Here is a 22,973-nt window from a genome sequence, read left to right as displayed (position 1 = left end):
TTGCTTTCCCAAATACTGCAGACACAATAGTCCAACGGATTGGTATCCGGAGATTTTGATCCAGTACAAATCTCCGGATTCAGAATATTTTTGCGATAATATTCGGCATTTATTCTGATGCCACGGTCGATTAATTCAAACGGAGAGCGACCATGGGCTGTTATGGCGGCCCACACCATCACCATGGCCGGCGTTCGGCGCTTGAGTTTTGTTCTGGTGGCCAACCGAAGGTGAACATTTTCAGCTGATCTCTTTGGCAAGTAAACACGATCATTTTGTTTGTTTACAAACTGCTGGACAACGAATGTTTTCTCATCGGAGGGAAAAATAACCAAATTTGGCAGTTCACCACTTTCGGCCAAGCGAAGCAACTATTTAGCTCTTTTGAGTCTATTTTCTTTCTAGTGCGGTGTAAGTTCTTGAACTTTTTGGAATTTCAATGGCTTAACCTCGAGCTAAGTTTTCAACATTTGCCAAATGGAATATTGCGATATGTTCAGCTCACGAGCCATTTTGCGCCCACTGCGACGCGGGTTTCGATCGAGTCGCTTTTTTACTTTTCGAACCATTTCTGCTGATGTTGCTGTTTTCTTCCGGTCACTTCCTTGACTTCGGGCTATGCTACCAGTATCACGGTAATGAGCGTTGGTACGAGACTCAAAAGATTTATTCACATTTAAATACTGGAGTGCTCTAACAATAGCCACTTGTGGTTTTCCAGCCAAATATAAAGAAATCACATTATCACGCTTGAATTCCATCACGAATAACTTTTATTCTGGAAAATTCTCACCAAAATGCTTTTGTACGCTTGTAAACAATATAATGAACTCTCACTGGAATAATTCTAACAGCTGTCGGACGAGTGGCTTAGAAATGTCAGCAACCTGAAGTTGGGTGCAGTTTTTTCCACTCACCCTATATAAGTCATTTTAATTAATCTAACCAGGCCGATAGCTCTTGTCGCTAGTGTTTTTTTGTTATTTCTTATTATAATTTTAAAAAAATATATATTTTTTATTAAAAAAATTAATAAATATTTTCAAATAATTTTTTTTTTTGATTTTTTTTAAATCCCGCAAAGGACTTTAAATATTCATAACTCGACTTACGACGTTTGCTGATGTTACTACAACCGTAACTGAATGCCACTCAATTTGCAATAATTTCAAATTTTGAACATTTACCCCGTTGTGAAGTGTATCCAAAATTCGGAACGCTTAATCTTACGAGTTTACGTTTTTTGCACTTGTTTTTTTTTCAGCTCAGCACAACTTTGCATCCATAAATTATACTTAAAACGACATTAAGCTTCACCTCAATTTCGTGTTCATGTTGACTTGGTTTTTGTGTTTGAGAAAATCTTTGCGACATTAAAGACATTTATCACTCAAAATGAAACTAAAAGTAATTGCCACTTATGTGCGTGAAGTGCTCGAACGAGGTGGCAAGTATTTAAATAATAAAAGGGGATGGTGGATTGGAGTGATTGGGTTTTCTGATTTATCCATGACTTGCTGACTGTCTTCAACTTCCGACGTCCAGACGAAACGGCTGAAGTTAGAATCTTGAAAATTTGGGTGTGGGTCACTCTTGGCCCCAACGTGTCAGATTAGGCTGAGTTCTTGGAAAATCGTACTAGAACGGCACGAAAAGTACTAAAAGGTAAAAAATATAGTACCCTTGGTATTTGACAAACTAGTAGGATTAGAACTCTCAAATTTGAAATGGTAGAGTACATAATAAATTTAACAAAGGGTTTTTGGAAATTCGCACTATAGGTGCACGAAAAGTACTAAAATGTACTAATGTATTTGGTACCATTTTGTATCATGTGAATGGTTAGATCTAAAAACTTGAAATTTGGAATGGAAATCAAGGTTGAGGAGTAGAGTTGATGTAAGGAGATACTTTGGGAAGTGTGTACTCATGTGTACGAAAAGTACTAAATGGTACTAAATTTGGTACAATTTGAATTTTGAGGAACGGATGGAGCTGGAGTCCTGAAATGGGAAATTAAAATTACTGACAGAGTGTAGGATTAGATTATCGAGGAAGTTTTCGAAATTTGTACTTATGTGCACGATATGTACTAAATTTGGTACAATTTAAATTTGGGTAAACCGATAGAGCTAGATTCCTGAAATTTGATAAATAAGATTACTAATGCATTGTAGGCCTGAGGTATGTAGGTAGGTGGCACTAAATTTGGTACTATTTAAATTTTGGCTGAACCGGTGTAGTTGAAATCCTGAAATTTGCAAATAAGATTTCTATTGGACTGTATGATGTAGGTAGTTATGAAAATGTGTACTTAAATGTACTAAATTTTGTACAATTTAGATTTGGGGCTGAACCAATAGAGCTGCTTTCTTAAAAATAGGAAATAAGATTACTGTCGTAGTTTTGGAAATGTGTACTACATGGTACTAAACATGGTACAATCGGTAATGCTAAAATCCCAATCCTAAAATTTCGAATTGGGACTACTGTGGCAGGAAGCTTCGTACTTATGTGTATAAAATGAAACTAAATTTGGTAAAATTTCAATTTTGGGTCAATCGGTAGGGTTGGAATCCTAAAATTTTAATATAAGATTTCCATGTTGAAGGTTTCTATGACAATTTTTACTAAAGTGTACTAAATGGTACTAAATTTGGTCAAATTTGTACTTGGGTGAATCAAAAGAACTGCTGTCCTGAAAATTGGAAATAAGATTACTGTTAGAGTTTAGGATTGGGGTATGTAGGAAATTTTGGAAATTCGTACTTATGTGTACGAAATGAAACTAAATTTGGTGCAATTTGGATTTGACTTAACCCGAATCCTGGAGTTGAGAAATAAGATTTCTATTGGATTGTAAGACGAAGGTTGTTATCCAAATTTGTACTAATGTGTAGTAAATGGTACTCAATTTGGTACAAAATGAAAATTTGGTGAACCGGAAGAGCTGGAATTCTAAAATTTGGAAATAAGATTTTTATGGGAATATATGATTGAGGTATGGATGTAGTTTTGAAAATTTGGAGTGTAGGATTGGGATAAGTAGGTAGATTTGGAAATTTATACTAAATGTACTAAATAAAGTACAGTGTTTTTATTTGGACGAATTACTTTGGAAGTTTAGGATTGGGGTACGTAGGATGCATTGGAAATTTATAATTTTGTACAAATTGGAATTGTGATGAACCAACGCATTTTTGAATGAGAGTCACTGATGGAAATTTAATTTAGGAAATGTTTCAAAATGTTAGTAATCTTCTAAAATGGTACCATTGGTAATATTTGAACGGAAAATTTGAAGTACAAACTGTACTAAATGGTAAATACTACTAAATGGTATTAAATTAAATTCGGTATTGGGTGAATGGATAGACATGAAATTCTGCAATTTCACATTTCGATTACTGATGGTATCTTTGATTGAGATTTGGCAGTGGTTTGGAAATGCGTCCTATAGTTGTACGAATAATACTCCATGGTACTATATTTGGTATTGGATGAAGGGATAGGGGTGGAATCTTTAAATTTGATATTGAGGCCTCTGTTGATATGTGAATTTGAGATATGGAGGTACTTTTGGAAATGTATGCTATAATTGTACGAAAAGTACAGAATGGTACTAAATTGAGGGGGAAGGGATAGAGACAAAATTCTGAAATTTGATATTTAGATGGTATCTTAGATAGAGATTTGGCTATGATGTGGAATTTCGTTCCAATTTTGTATGAAAAGTACTAAATGGTACTAAATTCGTTATTGAATAAAACAATATGGCTTTAATCTTTAAATTTGATATTGAAGTCGCTGTTGACATCTGGAATCGAAATATTAAGTTGGTTTTGGAAATGTGTGCTATATTTGTATGAAAAGTAATATCCCCCTCGGCGAACTTCCAATTGAATGATCTTGAAGAGTTTCTCGTGTAAAAGTTTAAAATTTTCCTAATATACCGGCTGGGCCGAACTTTGAATACCCTCCACCATTTAGAACAAATTTGGCAATTAAAAAAAATAAAATCCATTAAAAATTCTATTAAAGTAAGTATCGAATGTAGCCGTTATATTAGGGTCCACGTGGACCTGGATAGTCAACTTTTGTCATAAAAAAATGCCGAATATAGGTAGGTACTATTATGCAGGGTGAGATGAAAAAACTGTAACCAACTTCAGACTGCTGTCATTTCTAAGCCACTCGTCCGACAAATTATTCCAGTGACAGCTCATTATATTGTTTACAAGCGTACAAAAGCATTTTGATGAGAATTTTCCAGAAAAAAAGTTATTCGTGGTGGAACTCTAGCGTGATAGTGCGATTTCTTTATATTTGGCTGGAAAACCACAAGTGGCTATCGTTAGGGCACTCCAGCATTTAAATGTAAATAAATCTTTTGTATCTCATACCATCGCCCGTTACCGTGTCACGGGTAGCCTAGCCCGACTAGGAAGTGGACGGAAGAAAACAGCAACATCCGCAGATATGGTTTGAAAAGTAAGGAAAAGCGACTTGATCGAAACCCGCGTCGCACTGGCCGAAAAATGACTCGTGAGCTGAACATATCGCAATATTCCATTCGGCAAGCAGTGAAAAACGAGCTCGGGGTAAAGCCATTGAAATTCCAAAAAGTGAAAGAACTTACACCGCAACAGAAAAAACTTAACTCAAAATAGCTAAAAAGTTGGTTTTCTCTCTCTCCGATGAGAAAACATTCGTTGTCCGGCAGTTTGTAAACAAACAAAACGATTGTGTTTACTTGCCAAAGACGTCAGCTGAAACTGTGCACCTTCGGTTGGCCACCAGAACTCAAGCGTCGGCTATGGGGATGGTGTGGGCTCCCATAACAGCCGATGGTCGCTCTCCGCTTGTATTAATCGACCATCGTGGCATCAGAATAAATGCCGAATATTATTGCGAAAATATTCTGGAGGGTGTATTAAAGCCTTGGGCACGCAAACATTTTGGCCGCAGACCTTGGACATTCCAACAGAACTAAGCACCCAAGAATGGTTACAAAATGAGGTTTCTCGCTTCATTTCCAGCGGTTCCTCGCTTCATTTCCAGGGTGTATTAAAGCCTTGGGTACGCAAACTTTTTGGCCGCCGACCTTGGGCATTACAACAGGACTCAGCACGCGCCACCCAAGAATGGTTACAAAATGAGGTTCCTCGCTTCATTTCCAGCGCATAATGGCCGCCAAAATCTCCGGATACCAATCCGTTGGACTATTGTGTCTGGAATATTTTGGAAAGCAAGGTTGGCACTAAAACATACCAAAGTGTCGATCACCTCAAGCAAACGCTTCGCCGGGAATGGGCCAAAATACCGCAGAGCAACATTCGGACAGCGTGTGACGGTTTCATTGGCCGTTTAAAGGCCATAATTCGTGTCAAAGGTGACCAATTCGAACAAATCTAAACTTATTCTGAAATTTGATGCCATTTCCGAAATTTTTTTGCTTTCATTCAATGAAATTTAAAAAAAAAATGTAAAAATGATGGCTTTTGACTTTGTTGCGGTTCTTTTATCTCACCCTATGCATTACTTGAACCGGCTCTTTGTCAACAAAATCCATATCTTGTTTCGACAAAGACGCATTACCGCAAAATACAAATTGCATTTAATGTGATTCATGTTTCTCATTTTTTTGTTCTTCTTCGGTTAACCATCCAAATGTTTGTCATTAGTGACAGTTATGGGCCAGTTTTGGTTTTTGTCTGCCGTCCTATCATCTGAACATCAGTCGCGGTGTCTGTCTAGAAAAACCATACATCCATCCATTCAACCATCCATCCATCCATATATTTATCTAAAACATTTGTCTTTTTTCGCCTTTTGCAATTCTTCACTTGCTGTAGCTTTTTTTAGTAATTCAAACAAACTACGACAAACTACGAAAAGTGAACAGCAACAGCGAATGACAGCAAAAAGCACCCAGTAGTGGCAAATTTAATTAATAATTTATGGCAACGTGACATACGTTAATCAATGTTTCAAGGCGAAACGTTGAGCATAGCCGTTGGAGTATGTGCGACGTAGCGCGTAACGCAACGTGATTGTTGTGTGCGCTGTCAACGATGTATGTACGTTTTTGTTGCGTTCTAGACTCATTTGCTCGCTAACAGAAAAATTCAGTTTTCAACACCATTTCAAGTGAAAAAATATTTTTTTTAAAAAATCCGCTCTTAATTAATAGCCTTGAAAAAATATTTAATAAAAACGTTTAATTAATAGCCTTAAAAAATATTTTTAAAAAATCGACGTTTAATTAATAGCCTTGAAAAAATATTTTTAAAAAATCGACGTTTAATTAATAGCCTTAAAAAAATATTTTTAAAAAATCGAGTTAATTAATAGCCTTTAAAAAATATTTTTAAAAAATCCACGTTTAATTAATAGCCTTGAAAAAATATTTTTAAAAATCCACGTTTAATTAATAGCCTTGAAAAAATTTTTTTAAAAAATCCACGTTTAATTAATAGACTTGAAAAATATTTTTAAAAAATCTACGTTTATTTGTAGTTTTTAAAAAAAAAAATCTTTAAAAATCCAAATTTATTTTTAGTCTCGAAAAAATATTTTTAGAAAATATACGTTTAATTATGGCTTTAGAAACATATTTAAAAAAAATCTACGTTAATTCATTGTCTCAAAAAAATATTTTTTAAAAAATACACGTTTTTTCATTGCCTCGAAAAAATATTTTTTAAAAATCCACGTTTTTTCATTGTCTCGAAAACATATCTTTTAAAAACTCCACGTTTTTTCATTGTATCGAAAAAAGATTTTTTAAAAAATTCCACGTTTATTTATAGTCTCGAAAAAACATTTTTTAAAAACTCCACGTTTATTTATAGTTTCGAAAAATATTTTTTAAAAATCCACGTCTTTTTTAGTTCCGAAAAATATTTTTTAAAATTCCACGTCTTTTTTAGTTCCGAAAAATATTTTTTAAAATTCCACGTCTTTTTTAGTTCCGAAAAATATTTTTTAAAATTCCACGTCTTTTTTAGTTCCGAAAAATATTTTTTAAAAATCCACGTTTATTTATAGTCTCGAAAAAATATTTTTAAAAAATCCACGTTTAATTAATAGCCTTGAAAAATATTTTTAAAAAATCCACGTTTAATAAATAGCCCCGAAAAAAATGGTTTTTAAAAAATCCATGTTTAATTAATAGCCTTGAAAAAATATTTTTAAAAAATCCATGTTCAATTAATAGCCTTGAAAAATATTTTTAAAAAATCCACGTTTAATTAATGGCCTTGAAAAAATATTTTTAAGAAAAAATATTTTTAAAAAATTAACGTTTAATTAATAGCCTTGAAAAAATATTTTTAAAAAATCCACGTTTAATTAATAGCCTTGAAAATATATTTTTAAAAAATGCACGTTTAATTAATAGCCTCAAAAAAATATTTTTTAAAAAATCCACGTTTAATAAATAGACTTGAAAAATATTTTTCAAAAATCCACGTTTAATTAATAGCCTTGGAAAAATATTTTTCTAAAATCCACGTTTAATTAATAGCCTTGGAAAAATATTTTTAAAAAATCCACGTTTAGTCAATAGCCTTGAAAAAGTATTTTAAAGAATCCACGTCTAATTAACAGCCTAGGAAAAATATTTAAAAAAATCCACGTTTAATTAATAGCCTTAAAAAATATTTTTAAAAAATCAACATTTACTTAATAGCCTTGAAAAAATATTTTTTTTTTAAATCCACGTTTATTAATAGCCTTGAAAAAATATATTTTTTTAAAAATCCACATTTATTTATAGCCTCTTAAAAATATTTTTTAAAAAAACCACGTTTATTTATAGCCTCTTAAAAATATTTTTTAAAAAATCCTCGTTTATTGATAGCCTTGAAAACATATTTTTAAAAATCCACGTTTATTAATAGCCTCTTAAAAATATTTTTTAAAAAATCCACGTTTATTTATAGCCTCTTAAAAATATTTTTTAAAAAATCCACGTTTATTTATAGCCTCTTAAAAATATTCTTTAAAAAATCCACGTTTATTTATAGCCTCTTAAAAATATTTTTTAAAAAATCCACGTTTATTTATAGCCTCTTAAAAATATTTTTTAAAAAATCCACGTTTATTTATAGCCTCTTAAAAATATTTTTTAAAAAATCCACATTTATTTATAGCCTCTTAAAAATATTTTTTAAAAAATCCACGTTTATTTATAGCCTCTTAAAAATATTTTTTAAAAAATCCATGTTTATTTATAGCCTCTTACAAATATTTTTTAAAAAATCCACGTTTATTTATAGCCTCTTAAAAATATTTTTTAAAAAATCCTCGTTTATTTATAGCCTCTTAAAAATATTTTTTAAAAAATCCACGTTTATTTATAGCCTCTTAAAAATATTTTTTAAAAAATCCACGTTTATTGATAGCCTTGAAAAAATATTTTTTAAAAAAATGCTCGTTTAATTAATAGCCTTGAAAAATATTTTTAAAAAATGCACGTTTAATTATTGGCCTTGAAAAAATATTTTTAAAAAATCCGCGTTTACTTAATAGCCTCGGAAAAATAATTTTAAAAATCCAAGTTTATTTATATCCTCGGAAGAATATTTTTAAAAATCCACGTTTATTTATAGCCTCGGAAAAATATTTTTAAAAAATCCATGTATAATTAATAGCCTTGATAAAATATTTACAAAAAAAATCCACGTTTAATTAATAGCATTGCAAAATATTTTTAAAAAATCCATGTATAATTAATAGCCTTGATAAAATATTTAAAAAAAAAATCCACGTTTAATTAATAGCATTGAAAAATATTTTTAAAAAATTCACGTTTATTTATTGCCTCGAAAAAATATTTTTAAAAAAGCCACGCTTATTTATAGTCTCGAAAAAATATTTTTAAAAAATCCACGTTTATTTATAGTCTCGAAAAAATATTTTTTAAATACCACGTTTATTTAATAGCCTTAAAAAATATTTTTTAAAAATCCACGTTTAATTAATAGCCTTGAAAAAATATTTTTAAAAAATCCACGTTTATTTATAGTCTCGAAAAAATATTTTTAAAAAATCCACGTTTATTTATAGTCTCGAAAAAATATTTTTAAAAAATCCACGCTTATTTATAGTCTCGAAAAAATATTTTTAAAAAATCCACGTTTATTTATAGTCTCGAAAAAATATTTTTTAAATACCACGTTTATTTAATAGCCTTAAAAAATATTTTTTAAAAATCCACGTTTAATTAATAGCCTTGAAAAAATATTTTTAAAAAATCCACGTTTAATTAATAGCCTTGAAAAAATATTTTTAAAAAATCCACGTTTAATTAATAGCCTTGAAAAAATATTTTAAAAAATCCACGTTTAATTAATAGCCTCTGGAAAAATACATTTTAAAAAATCCACATTTATTTATTGACTCTGGAAAAATATATTTTAAGAAATCCACGTTTATTTATAGCCTCTGGAAAAATATTTTTAAAAAATCCGCGTTTAATTAATAGTCTTGAAAAAATATTTTTAAAAAATCCACGTTTAATTAATAGACTTGAAAAAATATTTTTTAAAAATCCAAGTTTAATTAATAGCCTTGAAAAAAATATTTTTAAAAAAGTCCACATTTAATAAATAGCCTTGAAAAAAAAAATTTTTTTAAATCCAGGTTTTATTACATCTTTTAGAAACTATTTTTTAAAATCCACGTGTAATTAATAGAGTTGAAAAAAATATTTAAAAAAATCCACGTTTAATTAATAGCCTTGAAAAATTATTTTTAAAAAATCCACGTTTAACTAAAAGCCTTGAAAAAATATTTTTAAAAAATCCACGTTTAATTAATAGATTTGAAAAAATATTTTTAAAAAATCCTCGTTAATTGATCGACTCAAATAATATTTTTTAAAATTCCACGTTTATTTATCGGCTTAAAAATATTGTCTATGGCCTCAAAAAAATATTTTTTAAAAAAACCACGTTTATTAATCGGCTCAAACAACACTTTTAAGAATTCCACCTTTGTCTATGGCCTCAAAAAATATTTTTAAAAATTCCACGTTGATTTTTTAAACTATATTTTTTCAAGGCTATTAATTAAACGTTGATTTTTTAAAATATATTTTTTCAAGGCTATTAATTAAACGTGGATTTTTTAAAATATATTTTTTCAAGGCTGTTAATTAAACGTTGATTTTTTAAAATATATTTTTTCAAGGCTATTAATTAAACGTTGATTTTTTAAAATATATTTTTTCAAGGCTATTAATTAAACGTGGATTTTTTAAAAAATATTTTTTAGAGGCCATATTTTTAAAAAATCCACGTTTAATTAATAGCCTTGAAAAAATATATTTTAAAAATCCACGTTTATTTCTAGCCTCTGAAAAAATATTTTTAAAAAATCCACGTTTATTTATAGCTTCTGAAAAAATATTTTTAAAAAATCCACATTTAATTTAATCCTTAAAAAATATTTTAAAAAAATCCACATTTAATTTAAACCTTAAAAAATATTTAAAAAAATCCACGTTAATTTATGGCCACGAAAAATAGTTTTAAGAAATCCTCGTTTAATTAATAGTCTTGAAAAGATATTTTTTATAAATGCCACAGTTAAATTATAGCCACGAAAAAATAGTTTTAAGAAATCCTCGTTTAATTAATAGTCTTGAAAAGATATTTTTTATAAATGCCACAGTTAAATTATAGCCACGAAAAAATAGTTTTAAGAAATCCTCGTTTAATTAATAGTCTTGAAAAGATATTTTTTATAAATGCCACAGTTAAATTATAGCCTTGAAAAAATATTTTTAAAAAATCGACGTTTGATTAATAGCTGGAAAAAATATTTTTAAAAAATCCACGTTTATTTATAGCCTCTTAAAAATATTTTTTAAAAAATCCACGTTTAATTATTAGCCTTGAAAAAATATTTTTTAAAAATCCACGTTTATTGATAGCCTTGAAAACATATTTTTAAAAAATCCACGTTTAACAAATATCCTTTAGAAAATATTTTAAAAAATCCACGTTTAACAAATATCCTTTAGAAAATATTTTTAAAAAATCCACGTTTAACAAATATCCTTTAGAAAATATTTTAAAAAATCCACGTTTAACAAATATCCTTTAGAAAATATTTTTAAAAAATCCACGTTTAATAAGTAGCCTTTAAAAATATTTTTATAAAATCCACGTTCATTTGAAGTCTCGAAAAAATATTTTTCAAAAATCCACGTTCATTTGAAGTCTCGAAAAAATATTTTTATAAAATCCACGTTCATTTGAAGTCTCGAAAAATATTTTTCAAAAATCCACGTTCATTTGAAGTCTCGAAAAAATATTTTTATAAAATCCACGTTTAATAAATAGCCTTTAAAGCATATTTTTAAAAAAATCCACGTTTAATAAAATTTTTTTAAAAAGTTCATTTAAAGTCTAGAAAAAATATTTTTTTTTAAATCCACGTTTATTTATACTTTCGAAAAAAATATTTTTTTTTAAATCCACGTTTATTTATACTTTCGAAAAAAATATTTTTTTTAAATCCACGTTTATTTATAGCTTCCAAAAATGCTAAAATTATTTATATAAAAAATATGTTTAAAAAAATAAAAAATTATTTGTCAGGAGTGGGATTTGAACCCACGCCCTCAGAGAGGACCAGAAATCTCACATTGAATTTGAATTCTGTTTGGAAACAGAACAAGTTGTTACACTTGAGTCTGGCGCCTTAGACCGCTCGGCCATCCTGACATGTTGGAGGCACATGGAGCAATGCTCGTTTTCAATACCATGCCGTACGAGTTAACTTTAATCACTCGTATTTACACACAAATCTATTTATAGACTGACAAGCGTACTAAAAGAAGAAACGAAATAAAATAACAACAACAATAATAACACACACAATCAACTAAACGCCCAAGTGAATGGACTTCTTAATCGCCAACGAAGCACGTGGATAGTGGCGATGGGCGAGGGTATTTGGTGTTGTGCTTCATTGTTGTTATTATGTTGTCCGCAGATTTAAATGTGGGAATTCCGGCCGGCAGATTATGCAGAGGTCTGCTGTGATTATAAAACACAAGTACTGTGTTGTCTTTAAATAAATTGTATGGAATAGTAATTTTTTTAATCTTCCGGCAGGTTATCTTTAAATGGAAGGTAAAGGGACGACACTTGTCGGAAATGTGTACATATTTACACATTTTGCCGGTTGTTTTAGTGACCGGAAATCTTTTGAAAATACTTTTTGTAAGATAAATTTATTCGTGAATTTTTCAATGATAAAAAGTGAATTTTTTAAAAATTATTTTTTCAAGGACCTTCAGTAAACGTTGATTTTTTAAAAATATTTTTTCAATGACCGTCAATAAGTGTGGATATTTTAAAATATTTTTTGACGAACCGTCAGTAAAAGTATATTTTTTAAAAATAGTTCTTAAGGACCGTCAATAAAAGCGGATTTTTAAAAAATATTTTTTTAAAGACAGTCAAAAGAACGTGAACATTTTTAAATATTTTTCCATGGCTATAAATAAATGTGATTTTTTCAAAAAAAAAAAATATTTTTTCATGGTTATCAATAAACGTGGCTTTTTAAAAAAAATTTTTCCAAGGCTAAAAATAAACGTGGATTTTTTAAAAATATTTTTCGAACCCTCAATAAACGTGAATTTTTAATTTTTTTTTCGAATCCTCAATAAAATTTTTAATTATGCGGGTATTTTTTCATGCTATTAAACGTGGATTTTTTAAAAAATATTTTTTCAAGGCTATTAATTAAAATTGGATATCAATAAACGTGGATTTTCTTAAAAACATTATTTCAAGGCTATAAATAAACGTGGACTTTTTTAAAAATATTTTTCAAGGCTATAAATAAACATGGACTCTTAAAAAAATATTTTTTCGTGGCTTTAAATAAACGTGGATTTTTAAAAATATTTTTTCGTGGCTTTAAATAAACGTGGATTTTTTAAAAATATTTTTTCGTGGCTATAAATAAACGTGGATTTTTTAAAAATATTTTTTCGTGGCTATAAATAAACGTGGATTTTTTAAAAATATTTTTTCGTTGCTATAAATAAACGTGGATTTTTTAAAAATATTTTTTGGTGGCTATAAATAAACGTGGATTTTTTAAAAATATTTTTTCGTGGCTTTAAATAAACGTGGATTTTTTAAAATCATGATTTTGTAAAGAAAATTTTTCGTGGCTATAAATAAACGTGGATTTTTTAAAAATATTTTTTCAAAGCTATTAATAAAACGTGGATTTTTTAAAATCATGATTTTGTAAAGAAAATTTTTCGTGGCTATAAATAAACGTGGATTTTTTAAAATCATGATTTTGTAAAGAAAATTTTTCGTGGCTATAAATAAACGTGGATTTTTTAAAATTATTTTTTCAAAGCTATTAATAAAACGTGGATTTTTTAAAAATATTTTTTCAAAGCTATTAATAAAACGTGGATTTTTTAAAATCATGATTTTGTAAAGAAATTTTTTCGTGGCTATAAATAAACGTGGATTTTTTAAAAATATTTTTTCAAAGCTATTAATAAAACGTGGATTTTTTAAAATCATGATTTTGTAAAGAAAATTTTTCGTGGCTATAAATAAACGTGGATTTTTTAAAAATATTTTTTCGTGGCTATAAATAAACGTGGATTTTTTAAAAATATTTTTTTCAAGGCTATTAATAAAACGTGGATTTTTTACAATTATGATTTTGTAAAGAAAATTTTTCGTGGCTATAAATAAACGTGGATTTTTTAAAAATTTGTTTTTAGGGCTATTAGTTATAAATAAACGTGGATTTTTTAAAAACATTTTTTTAGGGCTATTAGTTATAAATAAACGTGGATTTTTAAAAATATGTTTTTAGGGCTATTAGTTATAAATAAACGTGGATTTTTTAAAAATATTTTTTCGTGGCTATAAATAAACACACAATAACAAAATTGCTTTTTATTTGAATTAATTTTTTGGGCAATTTTAATGGCTTGGTCTTGAAGAGAGTTTTTATGATTGTGGGAACGCTTGTTAATCGTTTGTCGTTATAGCAACAAATCAAAACAAACAAGTGACAATCAGGCAAAGAAAAAAAACCTAATTGAGTAATTAAAACAAAAGACTACAAAATCCATTAGTTTTGTGGTTGAAAATTTGGGGGAAAAAATATGTGGGAAGGTAAATTCTATGTGACCCTTGAATGTGTAACACATATGGGAAACTTTTTTGACAGACACACCTATATTTAACGTCTTATATCTGTGAAGTGGACCAACATACGAGTTGGATTAGAAACACAAATTCCCATGGCTATATTTGTGAATAATGTATGTTATTAGGCAAGATTTTATCAAAATTGTATAGCCTTGAAAAAATATTTTTAAAAAATCCACGTTTAATAAATAGCTTTAAAAAATATTTTTAAAAAATCCACGTTTAATAAATAGCTTTAAAAAATATTTTTAAAAAATCCACGTTTAATAAATAGCTTTAAAAAATATTTTTAAAAAATCCACGTTTAATAAATAGCTTTAAAAAATATTTTTAAAAAATCCACGTTTAATAAATAGCTTTAAAAAATATTTTTAAAAAATCCACGTTTAATAAATAGCTTTAAAAAATATTTTTAAAAAATCCACGTTTAATAAATAGCTTTAAAAAATATTTTTAAAAAATCCACGTTTAATTGATAGCCTTGCAAAAATATTTTTAAAAAATCCACGTTTAATTGATAGCCTTGCAAAAATATTTTTAAAAAAACTCCACGTTTATTTTTAGCCTCAAAAACCATTTCAAATGAAAACTATTTTTTTAAAAATCCACTTTTCTTTATGGACTCAAAAAAATATCCTAAAAAAATCCAGGTTTAATTAATAGCCTTGAAAAAATATTTTTAAAATATCCACGTTTAATTAATAGCCTTGCAAAAATATTTTTAAAAAATCCACGTTTAATTAATAGCCTTGAAAAAATATTTTTAAAAAATCCACGTTTATTGATATCGTTGAAAACATATTTTTAAAATATCCACGTTTATTGATAGCCTTGAAAACATATTTTTAAAATATCCACGTTTATTGATAGCCTTGAAAACATATTTTTGGAAAATCCACGTTTAATAAATAGCCTTTAAAAAATATTTTTAAAAAATCCACGTTTAATTAATAGCCTTGAAAAAATATTTTTTTGTAAAAATCCATGTTTAATTAATAGCCTTGAAAAAATATTTTTAAAAAATCCACGTTTAATTAATAGCCTTGAAAAAATATTTTTAAAAAATCCGCTCTTAATTAATAGCCTTGAAAAAATATTTTTAAAAAATCCACGTTTAATTAATAGCCTTGAAAAAATATTTTTAAAAAATCCGCTCTTAATTAATAGCCTTGAAAAAATATTTTTAAAAAATCCACGTTTAATAAATAGCTTTAAAAAATATTTTTAAAAAATCCACGTTTAATAAATAGCTTTAAAAAATATTTTTAAAAAATCCACGTTTAATTAATACCTTGGAAAAATATTTTTAAAAAATCCACGTTTAATTAATACCTTTAAAAAATATTTTTAAAACATCCACGTTTAACTAATAGCCTTGAAAAATATTTTTAAAAAATCAACGTTTAATTAATAGCCTTGAAAAATATTTTTAAAAAATCCACGTTTAATTGATAGCCTTGAAAAAATATTTTTAAAAAATCCACGTTTAATTGATAGCCTTGCAAAAATATTTTTAAAAAATCCACGTTTAATTGATAGCCTTGAAAAAATATGTTTAAAAAATCCACGTCTAATTAATAGCCTTAAAAAATATTTTTAAAGAATCCACGTTTAATTAATAGCCTTAAAAATGTGTCGAGCTCTCCCATACCTGCAGACGTCATATGCAACATGATAGGTGAGTGAGTGAGTGTTTGAGGTGTGCTTTTCTGTTTCGCGTTGATTAAAAAAACACACACAAAACTTTTTGAAGTGTTTTAGTTTTTTTATTTGTTTGTTTGTTCGCAATGATTTTTAAATTAATAGTTTGTCATTAGTTAGAGTAGAGTATGTTCGTTCCCCAACTCGCTCGTTGCTGTTGGCTGTTAGCAGTTGTTGCTGGCTGTTTTAGTTGAGCTTGTTGCTGCTGATTGTCGAATGTTGGCAATTAGTTTGTTGGGGGGTTTCTATAGTTTTTTTTTTGTTGGTGTTTTTGGGTTTCTTCATTAAATGTTGTTGTCGGAGCTGCTGCTGGTTGTGTTTTATTTTGCCCGGTTGTATTTCAGACAATTAACAGTTCTAAATATGTACGAGCCGATTTACAATGGCTCGCACAGCACAGGCACTACTATGTCTGTCAGTCAAGTAGTTTTGTACGCAAACTTTTAAACGTGAGCCCGTGAGTGAGTGACTATGGCTGTGAAACACACAATAACAAAATTGCTTTTTATTTGAATTAATTTTTTGGGCAATTTTAATGGCTTGGTCTTGAAGAGAGTTTTTATGATTGTGGGAACGCTTGTTAATCGTTTGTCGTTATAGCAACAAATCAAAACAAACAAGTGACAATCAGGCAAAGAAAAAAAACCTAATTGAGTAATTAAAACAAAAGACTACAAAATCCATTAGTTTTGTGGTTGAAAATTTGGGGGAAAAAATATGTGGGAAGGTAAATTCTATGTGACCCTTGAATGTGTAACACATATGGGAAACTTTTTTGACAGACACACCTATATTTAACGTCTTATATCTGTGAAGTGGACCAACATACGAGTTGGATTAGAAACACAAATTCCCATGGCTATATTTGTGAATAATGTATGTTATTAGGCAAGATTTTATCAAAATTGTATAGCCTTGAAAAAATATTTTTAAAAAATCCACGTTTAATAAATAGCTTTAAAAAATATTTTTAAAAAATCCACGTTTAATAAATAGCTTTAAAAAATATTTTTAAAAAATCCACGTTTAATAAATAGCTTTAAAAAATATTTTTAAAAAATCCACGTTTAATAAATAGCTTTAAAAAATATTTTTAAAAAATCCACGTTTAATAAATAGCTTTAAAAAATATTTTTAAAAAATCCACGTTTAATAAATAGCTTTAAAAAATATTTTTAAAAAATCCACGTTTAATAAATAGCTTTAAAAAATATTTTTAAAAAATCCACGTTTAATAAATAGCTTTAAAAAATATTTTTAAAAAATCCACGTTTAATAAATAGCTTTAAAAAATATTTTTAAAAAATCCACGTTTAATAAATAGCTTTAAAAAATATTTTTAAAAAATCCACGTTTAATAAATAGCTTTAAAAAATATTTTTAAAAAATCCACGTTTAATTGATAGCCTTGCAAAAATATTTTTAAAAAATCCACGTTTAATTGATAGCCTTGCAAAAATATTTTTAAAAAAACTCCACGTTTATTTTTAGCCTCAAAAACCATTTCAAATGAAAACTATTTTTTTAAAAATCCACTTTTCTTTATGGACTCAAAAAAATATCCTAAAAAAATCCAGGTTTAATTAATAGCCTTGAAAAAATATTTTTAAAATATCCACGTTTAATTAATAGCCTTGAAAAAATATTTTTAACAAATCCACGTTTAATTAATAGCCTTGAAAAAATATTTTTAAAAAATCCACGTTTATTGATAGCGTTGAAAACATATTTTTAAAATATCCACGTTTATTGATAGCCTTGAAAACATATTTTTGGAAAATCCACGTTTAATAAATAGCCTTTAAAAAATATTTTTAAAAAATCCACGTTTAATTAATAGCCTTGAAAAAATATTTTTTTGTAAAAATCCATGTTTAATTAATAGCCTTGAAAAAATATTTTTAAAAAATCCACGTTTAATTAATAGCCTTGAAAAAATATTTTTAAAAAATCCGCTCTTAATTAATAGCCTTGAAAAAATATTTTTAAAAAATCCACGTTTAATTAGTTGTTTTGAAAAAATATTTTTAAAAAATCCACGTTTAATTAGTTGTTTTGAAAAAATATTTTTAAAAAATCCACGTTTAATTAGTTGTTTTGAAAAAATATTTTTAAAAAATCCACGTTTAATTAATAGCCTTGAAAAAATATTTTTAAAAAATCCGCTCTTAATTAATAGCCTTGAAAAAATATTTTTAAAAAATCCACGTTTAATTAGTTGTTTTGAAAAAATATTTTTAAAAAATCCACGTTTAATTAGTTGTTTTGAAAAAATATTTTTAAAAAATCCACGTTTAATTAGTTGTTTTGAAAAAATATTTTTAAAAAATCCACGTTTAATTAGTTGTTTTGAAAAAATATTTTTAAAAAATCCACGTTTCATTAGTTGTTTTGAAAAAATATTTTTAAAAAATCCACGTTTAATTAGTTGTTTTGAAAAAATATTTTTAAAAAATCCACGTTTCATTAGTTGTTTTGAAAAAATATTTTTAAAAAATCCACGTTTAATTAGTTGTTTTGAAAAAATATTTTTAAAAAATCCACGTTTCATTAGTTGTTTTGAAAAAATATTTTTAAAAAATCCACGTTTAATTAGTTGTTTTGAAAAAATATTTTTAAAAAATCCACGTTTAATTAGTTGTTTTGAAAAAATATTTTTAAAAAATCCACGTTTAATTAGTTGTTTTGAAAAAATATTTTTAAAAAATCCACGTTTATTTATAGCCTCGGAAAAATATTTTTAAAATTCCACGTTTATCTATAGCCTTGAAAAATATTTTTAAAAAATCCACTTTTATCTATAGCCTTGAAAAAATATTTTTAAAAAATCCACGTTTATTTATAGCCTAGGAAAAATATTTTTAAAATTCCACGTTTATCTATAGCCTTGAAAAAATATTTTTAAAAATCCACGTTTATTTATAGCCTTGAAAAAATATTTTTAAAAAATCCACGTTTATTTATAGCCTCGGAAAAATATTTTTAAAAATCCACGTTTATCTATGGCCTTGAAAAAATATTTTTAAAAAATCCACGTTTATTTTTAGTCTCGGAAATTTTTTTAAAAAATTCACGTTTATTTATAGCCTCGGAAAAATATTTTTAAAAAGTGCACGTTTAACTAATAGCCTTGAAAAAATATTTTTTTCTCAAAAAAATATTTTTAAAAAATTCACGTTTATTTATAGCCCCGGAAAAATATTTTTAAAAAATGCACGGTTAATTAATAGCCTTGAAAAAATATTTTTAAAAAATGCACGTTTAATTAATAGCCTTGAAAAAATATTTTTAAAAAATACTTGTGTATTTTTAAAGACTAAAATTTTAAATATTTTTTTTTAAAGGACCAACAATTCAATTCTTACATTTGTGTTCGTTAATTTTTTTAAATGTAACTATATAATTATGTAGTTGGCAAAAGAGAAAAAAAACACAAATATACTCACAATAGCACTGTGTCACCGGGTAAATCCACTGGAACAGCTAGGATACCAATGTTGCGACAGCTCAACGACAGTCTACCCAGTGTCCCCGTACAATGGCAATGCTTTTGTGACCAGACATCACAAACAGCATGCAGTGTCCTTTGTTGCTGTGCTGAATCCGAAGACTGGCTGGCATTTGATGAGGATGTCGCCGAGGCTGATGAATCCTTGGCCAACGATGATGATGACGACGACGATGATGTGGAGTTTACTTTGTCCTGTTTCTGTTCATGCATGCTATTTTTGACAAGATATTCCTTTAAGGTTTTTTCATAGAGAATTCGGGCCTCCCGTTCGGGATCCTCGGAGGGTAGCATAACATTTTCACGAATGCCATAAAGATTAGGAAATAGAATGCCATTGGCCCCAACACCACCGCCACCACTACTAGCGGTGCTACCACTGACTTTTCCCATGGGTCGGGGAGAATTTTTAATGTCGGTGGAGGGGGGTGATGTTGTATTGTTTATATGGCTATTTATGGTGGGTGGAGACGCCGGAGAGGTGGCAGAAGTTTGTGTGCCATATATGAAGCTCTTGGTATTGTTGCCTGGCGCTAATGTGTTTTCCTGCACTGGGGCAGATTTTATTACCAGGGAATTGTTGCTAATGTCCTGTTTTGTTGGCAGTTCTTTGGGAGCGGATTGTTTTTGTTTCTGCTCAGTGACTGTGGCTTCTGGTGAATTTTTATTATCAAAAACCATTTCATCTTCGCCATTTTCCATCCTCTGTTTCTCCGGCTCCTTTGAGACCATATTCTGTTGGCTTTGTGTTTTTTTGTTGTTGTTGTTGTTGCTAACTAAATTTTTACTAAAATCCTTTGTTTTAAATATAATTCGCTCTTCTATTTGTATTTTATTTACATCGATTATACTAAATTCTTCTTCGACTTCTTTGGTTTGATTTTCTTCCTCAAATTCAGCTGTGGCGCCCAACTTCCCCTTTTCCACTCCTTGGACACTCTTTGTGCCCCCCAACAGAGGAATTTGAAAATTTAATAAATTTTCTTCTAATTTTTTATCTACATTTGTTAAATATGATACATTTGTGTTTGCTGTTATAACATTGGCCTGGCCCAGCAGCAGTTGTTGCAAAAGGACACACATGATTATGACAAAGACCGGAGTATCCTTGAGCAGAAACCAAGTTTGTGTACGACAGCCACGTTTACGAAAACCGGCCATAATTTGCAAAGTCCCCAAGTTTTTTATGTTCTTGTTTTTATATCTCTTATTGTTGTAGTTTTTGTTGTTGTTGTAGTTATTGTTAATAAAAATTTGTTGCATTTGTTGCAACCTTTCCGTTTCGAGACTCGGGTATTTTTCTAGTCTGAACCGTTGCTGCCGATTGATGCTGTCAAGCATTTGTCATTTGATGACAGTTATATGTGCAACACGTTTCGTGTTCATGATTTTAGTTGTTTGTTGTTGTTATTGTTTTGTTTTCCGATTGTTGTTTTTTTTTTTTTTTCTTTACTATGTCGCCTTTTTTATTGTTTTTCTTGGAAAATGTTCTTTATTTGGCAGCGATTGTTTGTTTTGAAAATGTTATACGTTTTCAGAACGAAATATTTTATTTCTAATGTCGGGGAGTTTTGAATGCTATCTTCTGTGACGCCGGCTGCTAGTCAACTGTCAGAACTGCAAAGATAAGAAATATACAAAATAATACTATTAGTCTTTTGTTAAAGAAAACGGGGGAAAAACAAAGGAGGTTATTCCCAATGACCCAAAAAATTATCTAAACACGAATTTCAAAAATTCAGAAATTTGGATTTTTAAAAAAAGTTTAAAAAGGCCGTTCAAAGGTAAAGGAAAGTGGATTTTTAAAATAATTTAAAAATGTCGTACAAAGGTCCTAAAAATTGGATTTAAAAAGGCCAGTTAATGGTCCTGAAACGAGTATTTTTAAAATAATTCAAAAAGGCCATCCAAAGAACCAGAAACGTGGATTTTTAAAATAATTTAAAAAGCCATCCAAAGGTCCAGAAACGTGGATTTTTAAAATAATTTAAAAAGGCCATCCAAAGGTCCAGAAATGTGGATTTTTAAAATAATTTAAAAAGGCCATCCAAAGGTACAGAAACGTTAATTTTTCAAATAATTTAAAAATGACTCCTAAAGGTTCAGAAACGTTAATTTTTCAAATAATTTAAAAATGACCTACAAAGGTCCAGAAACGTGGATTTTTAAAGTAATTTAAAATGGCCATCCAAAGGTCCAGAAACGTGGATATTTAAAATAATTTAAAAAGGCCATCCAAAGGTCCAGAAACGTGGATTTTTAAAAGAATTTAAAAAGGCCATCCAAAGGTCCAGAAACGTGGATTTTTAAAATAATTTAAAAAGGCCATCCAAAGGTCCAGAAACGTGGATTTTTAAAATAATTTAAAAAGGCCATCCAAAGGTCCAGAAGCGTGGATTTTTAAAATAATTTAAAAGGACCTACAAAGGTCCAGAAACGTGGATTTTTTAAATAATTTAAAAAGAACTCCTAAAGGTCCAGAAACGTGGATTTTTAAAATAATTTAAAAAGGACCTCCCAGGGTCGAGAAACGTGGATTTTTAAAATAATTTAAAAAGGCCATCCAAAGGTCCAGAAACGTGGATTTTTTAAATAATTTAAAAAGGCCATCCAAAGGTCCAGAAACGTGGATTTTTAAAATAATTTAAAAAGGTCATCCAAAGGTCCAGAAATGTGGACTTTTAAAACAAACTGAAAAGGCCATACAAGGGCCTAGAAATATGAATTTCACAATAATTTATAAGGACCTCCAAAGCTCGAGAATCGTGGATTTTTAAAATAATTTAAGAAGTTCAACCAAAGGTCGAGAAACGTGGATTTTTAAAATAATTTAAAAAGGACCTACAAAGGTCCAGAAACGTGGATTTTTAAAATAATTTAAGAAGTTCAAACAAAGGTCGAGAAACGTGGATTTTTTAAATAATTTATAAAGGACCTCCAAAGGTCGAGAAACGTGGATTTTTAAAATATTTTAAAAAGTTCATCCAAATGTCGAGAAACGTGGATTTTTAAAATAATTTAAAAAGGCCACCCAAAGGTCCAGAAACGTGGATTTTTTAAATAATTTATAAAGGACCTCCAAAGGTCGAGAAACGTGGATTTTTAAAATATTTTAAAAAGTTCATCCAAAGGTCCTGAAACGTGGATTTTTAAAATATTTTAAAAAGTTCATCCAAATGTCGAGAAACGTGGATTTTTAAAATAATTTAAAAAGGTCATCCAAAGGTCCTGAAACCTGGATTTTTTAAATAATTTATAAAGGACCTCCAAAGGTCGAGAAACGTGGATTTTTAAAATATTTTAAAAAGTTCATCCAAAGGTCCTGAAACGTGGATTTTTAAAATATTTTAAAAAGTTCATCCAAAGGTCCTGAAACGTGGATTTTTAAAATAATTCAAAAAGGTCATCCAAAGGTCCTGAAACCTGGAATTAAAAAAATACCACAGAACGGATTTTCAACATTTCAGAAACGGGGATTAAAAAATAACTCAGAAAGGATCTTTCAAAGGTCAAGAAACGTGGATTTAAAAAATATCTCAGAAAGGACT

General features: G+C 28.2%; 1 protein-coding gene and 1 non-coding gene across 3 annotated transcripts in view; both read right to left on the bottom strand.

Moving 5' to 3' along the window:
* LOC101887582 (leucine-rich repeat-containing G-protein coupled receptor 4) overlaps positions 1-20,549 on the bottom strand; it is a 98,541-nt gene extending 77,992 nt beyond the window's left edge. For both annotated transcript variants that reach the window (XM_059129551.1, XM_059129552.1), the window contains exon 1: positions 19,364-20,549. In XM_059129551.1, coding sequence (XP_058985534.1) covers positions 19,364-20,508 — 1,145 coding nt within the window. In that variant the 5' untranslated portion in view covers positions 20,509-20,549. The remainder of the gene's footprint in view (positions 1-19,363) is intronic.
* TRNAL-CAA (transfer RNA leucine (anticodon CAA)) lies at positions 11,607-11,738 on the bottom strand. Its single transcript has 2 exons — positions 11,701-11,738; positions 11,607-11,651 (listed from the first exon to the last, which is right to left on the bottom strand). It is a non-coding gene; the product is annotated as a tRNA-Leu (tRNA).
* Positions 20,550-22,973: the final 2,424 nt, after the last annotated feature.

The sequence above is a fragment of the Musca domestica genome, unplaced genomic scaffold (assembly GCF_030504385.1).
Source record: "Musca domestica strain aabys unplaced genomic scaffold, Musca_domestica.polishedcontigs.V.1.1 62, whole genome shotgun sequence".
Taxonomy (NCBI): domain Eukaryota; kingdom Metazoa; phylum Arthropoda; class Insecta; order Diptera; family Muscidae; genus Musca; species Musca domestica.
This window is presented reverse-complemented; position numbering and strand designations above follow the sequence as displayed.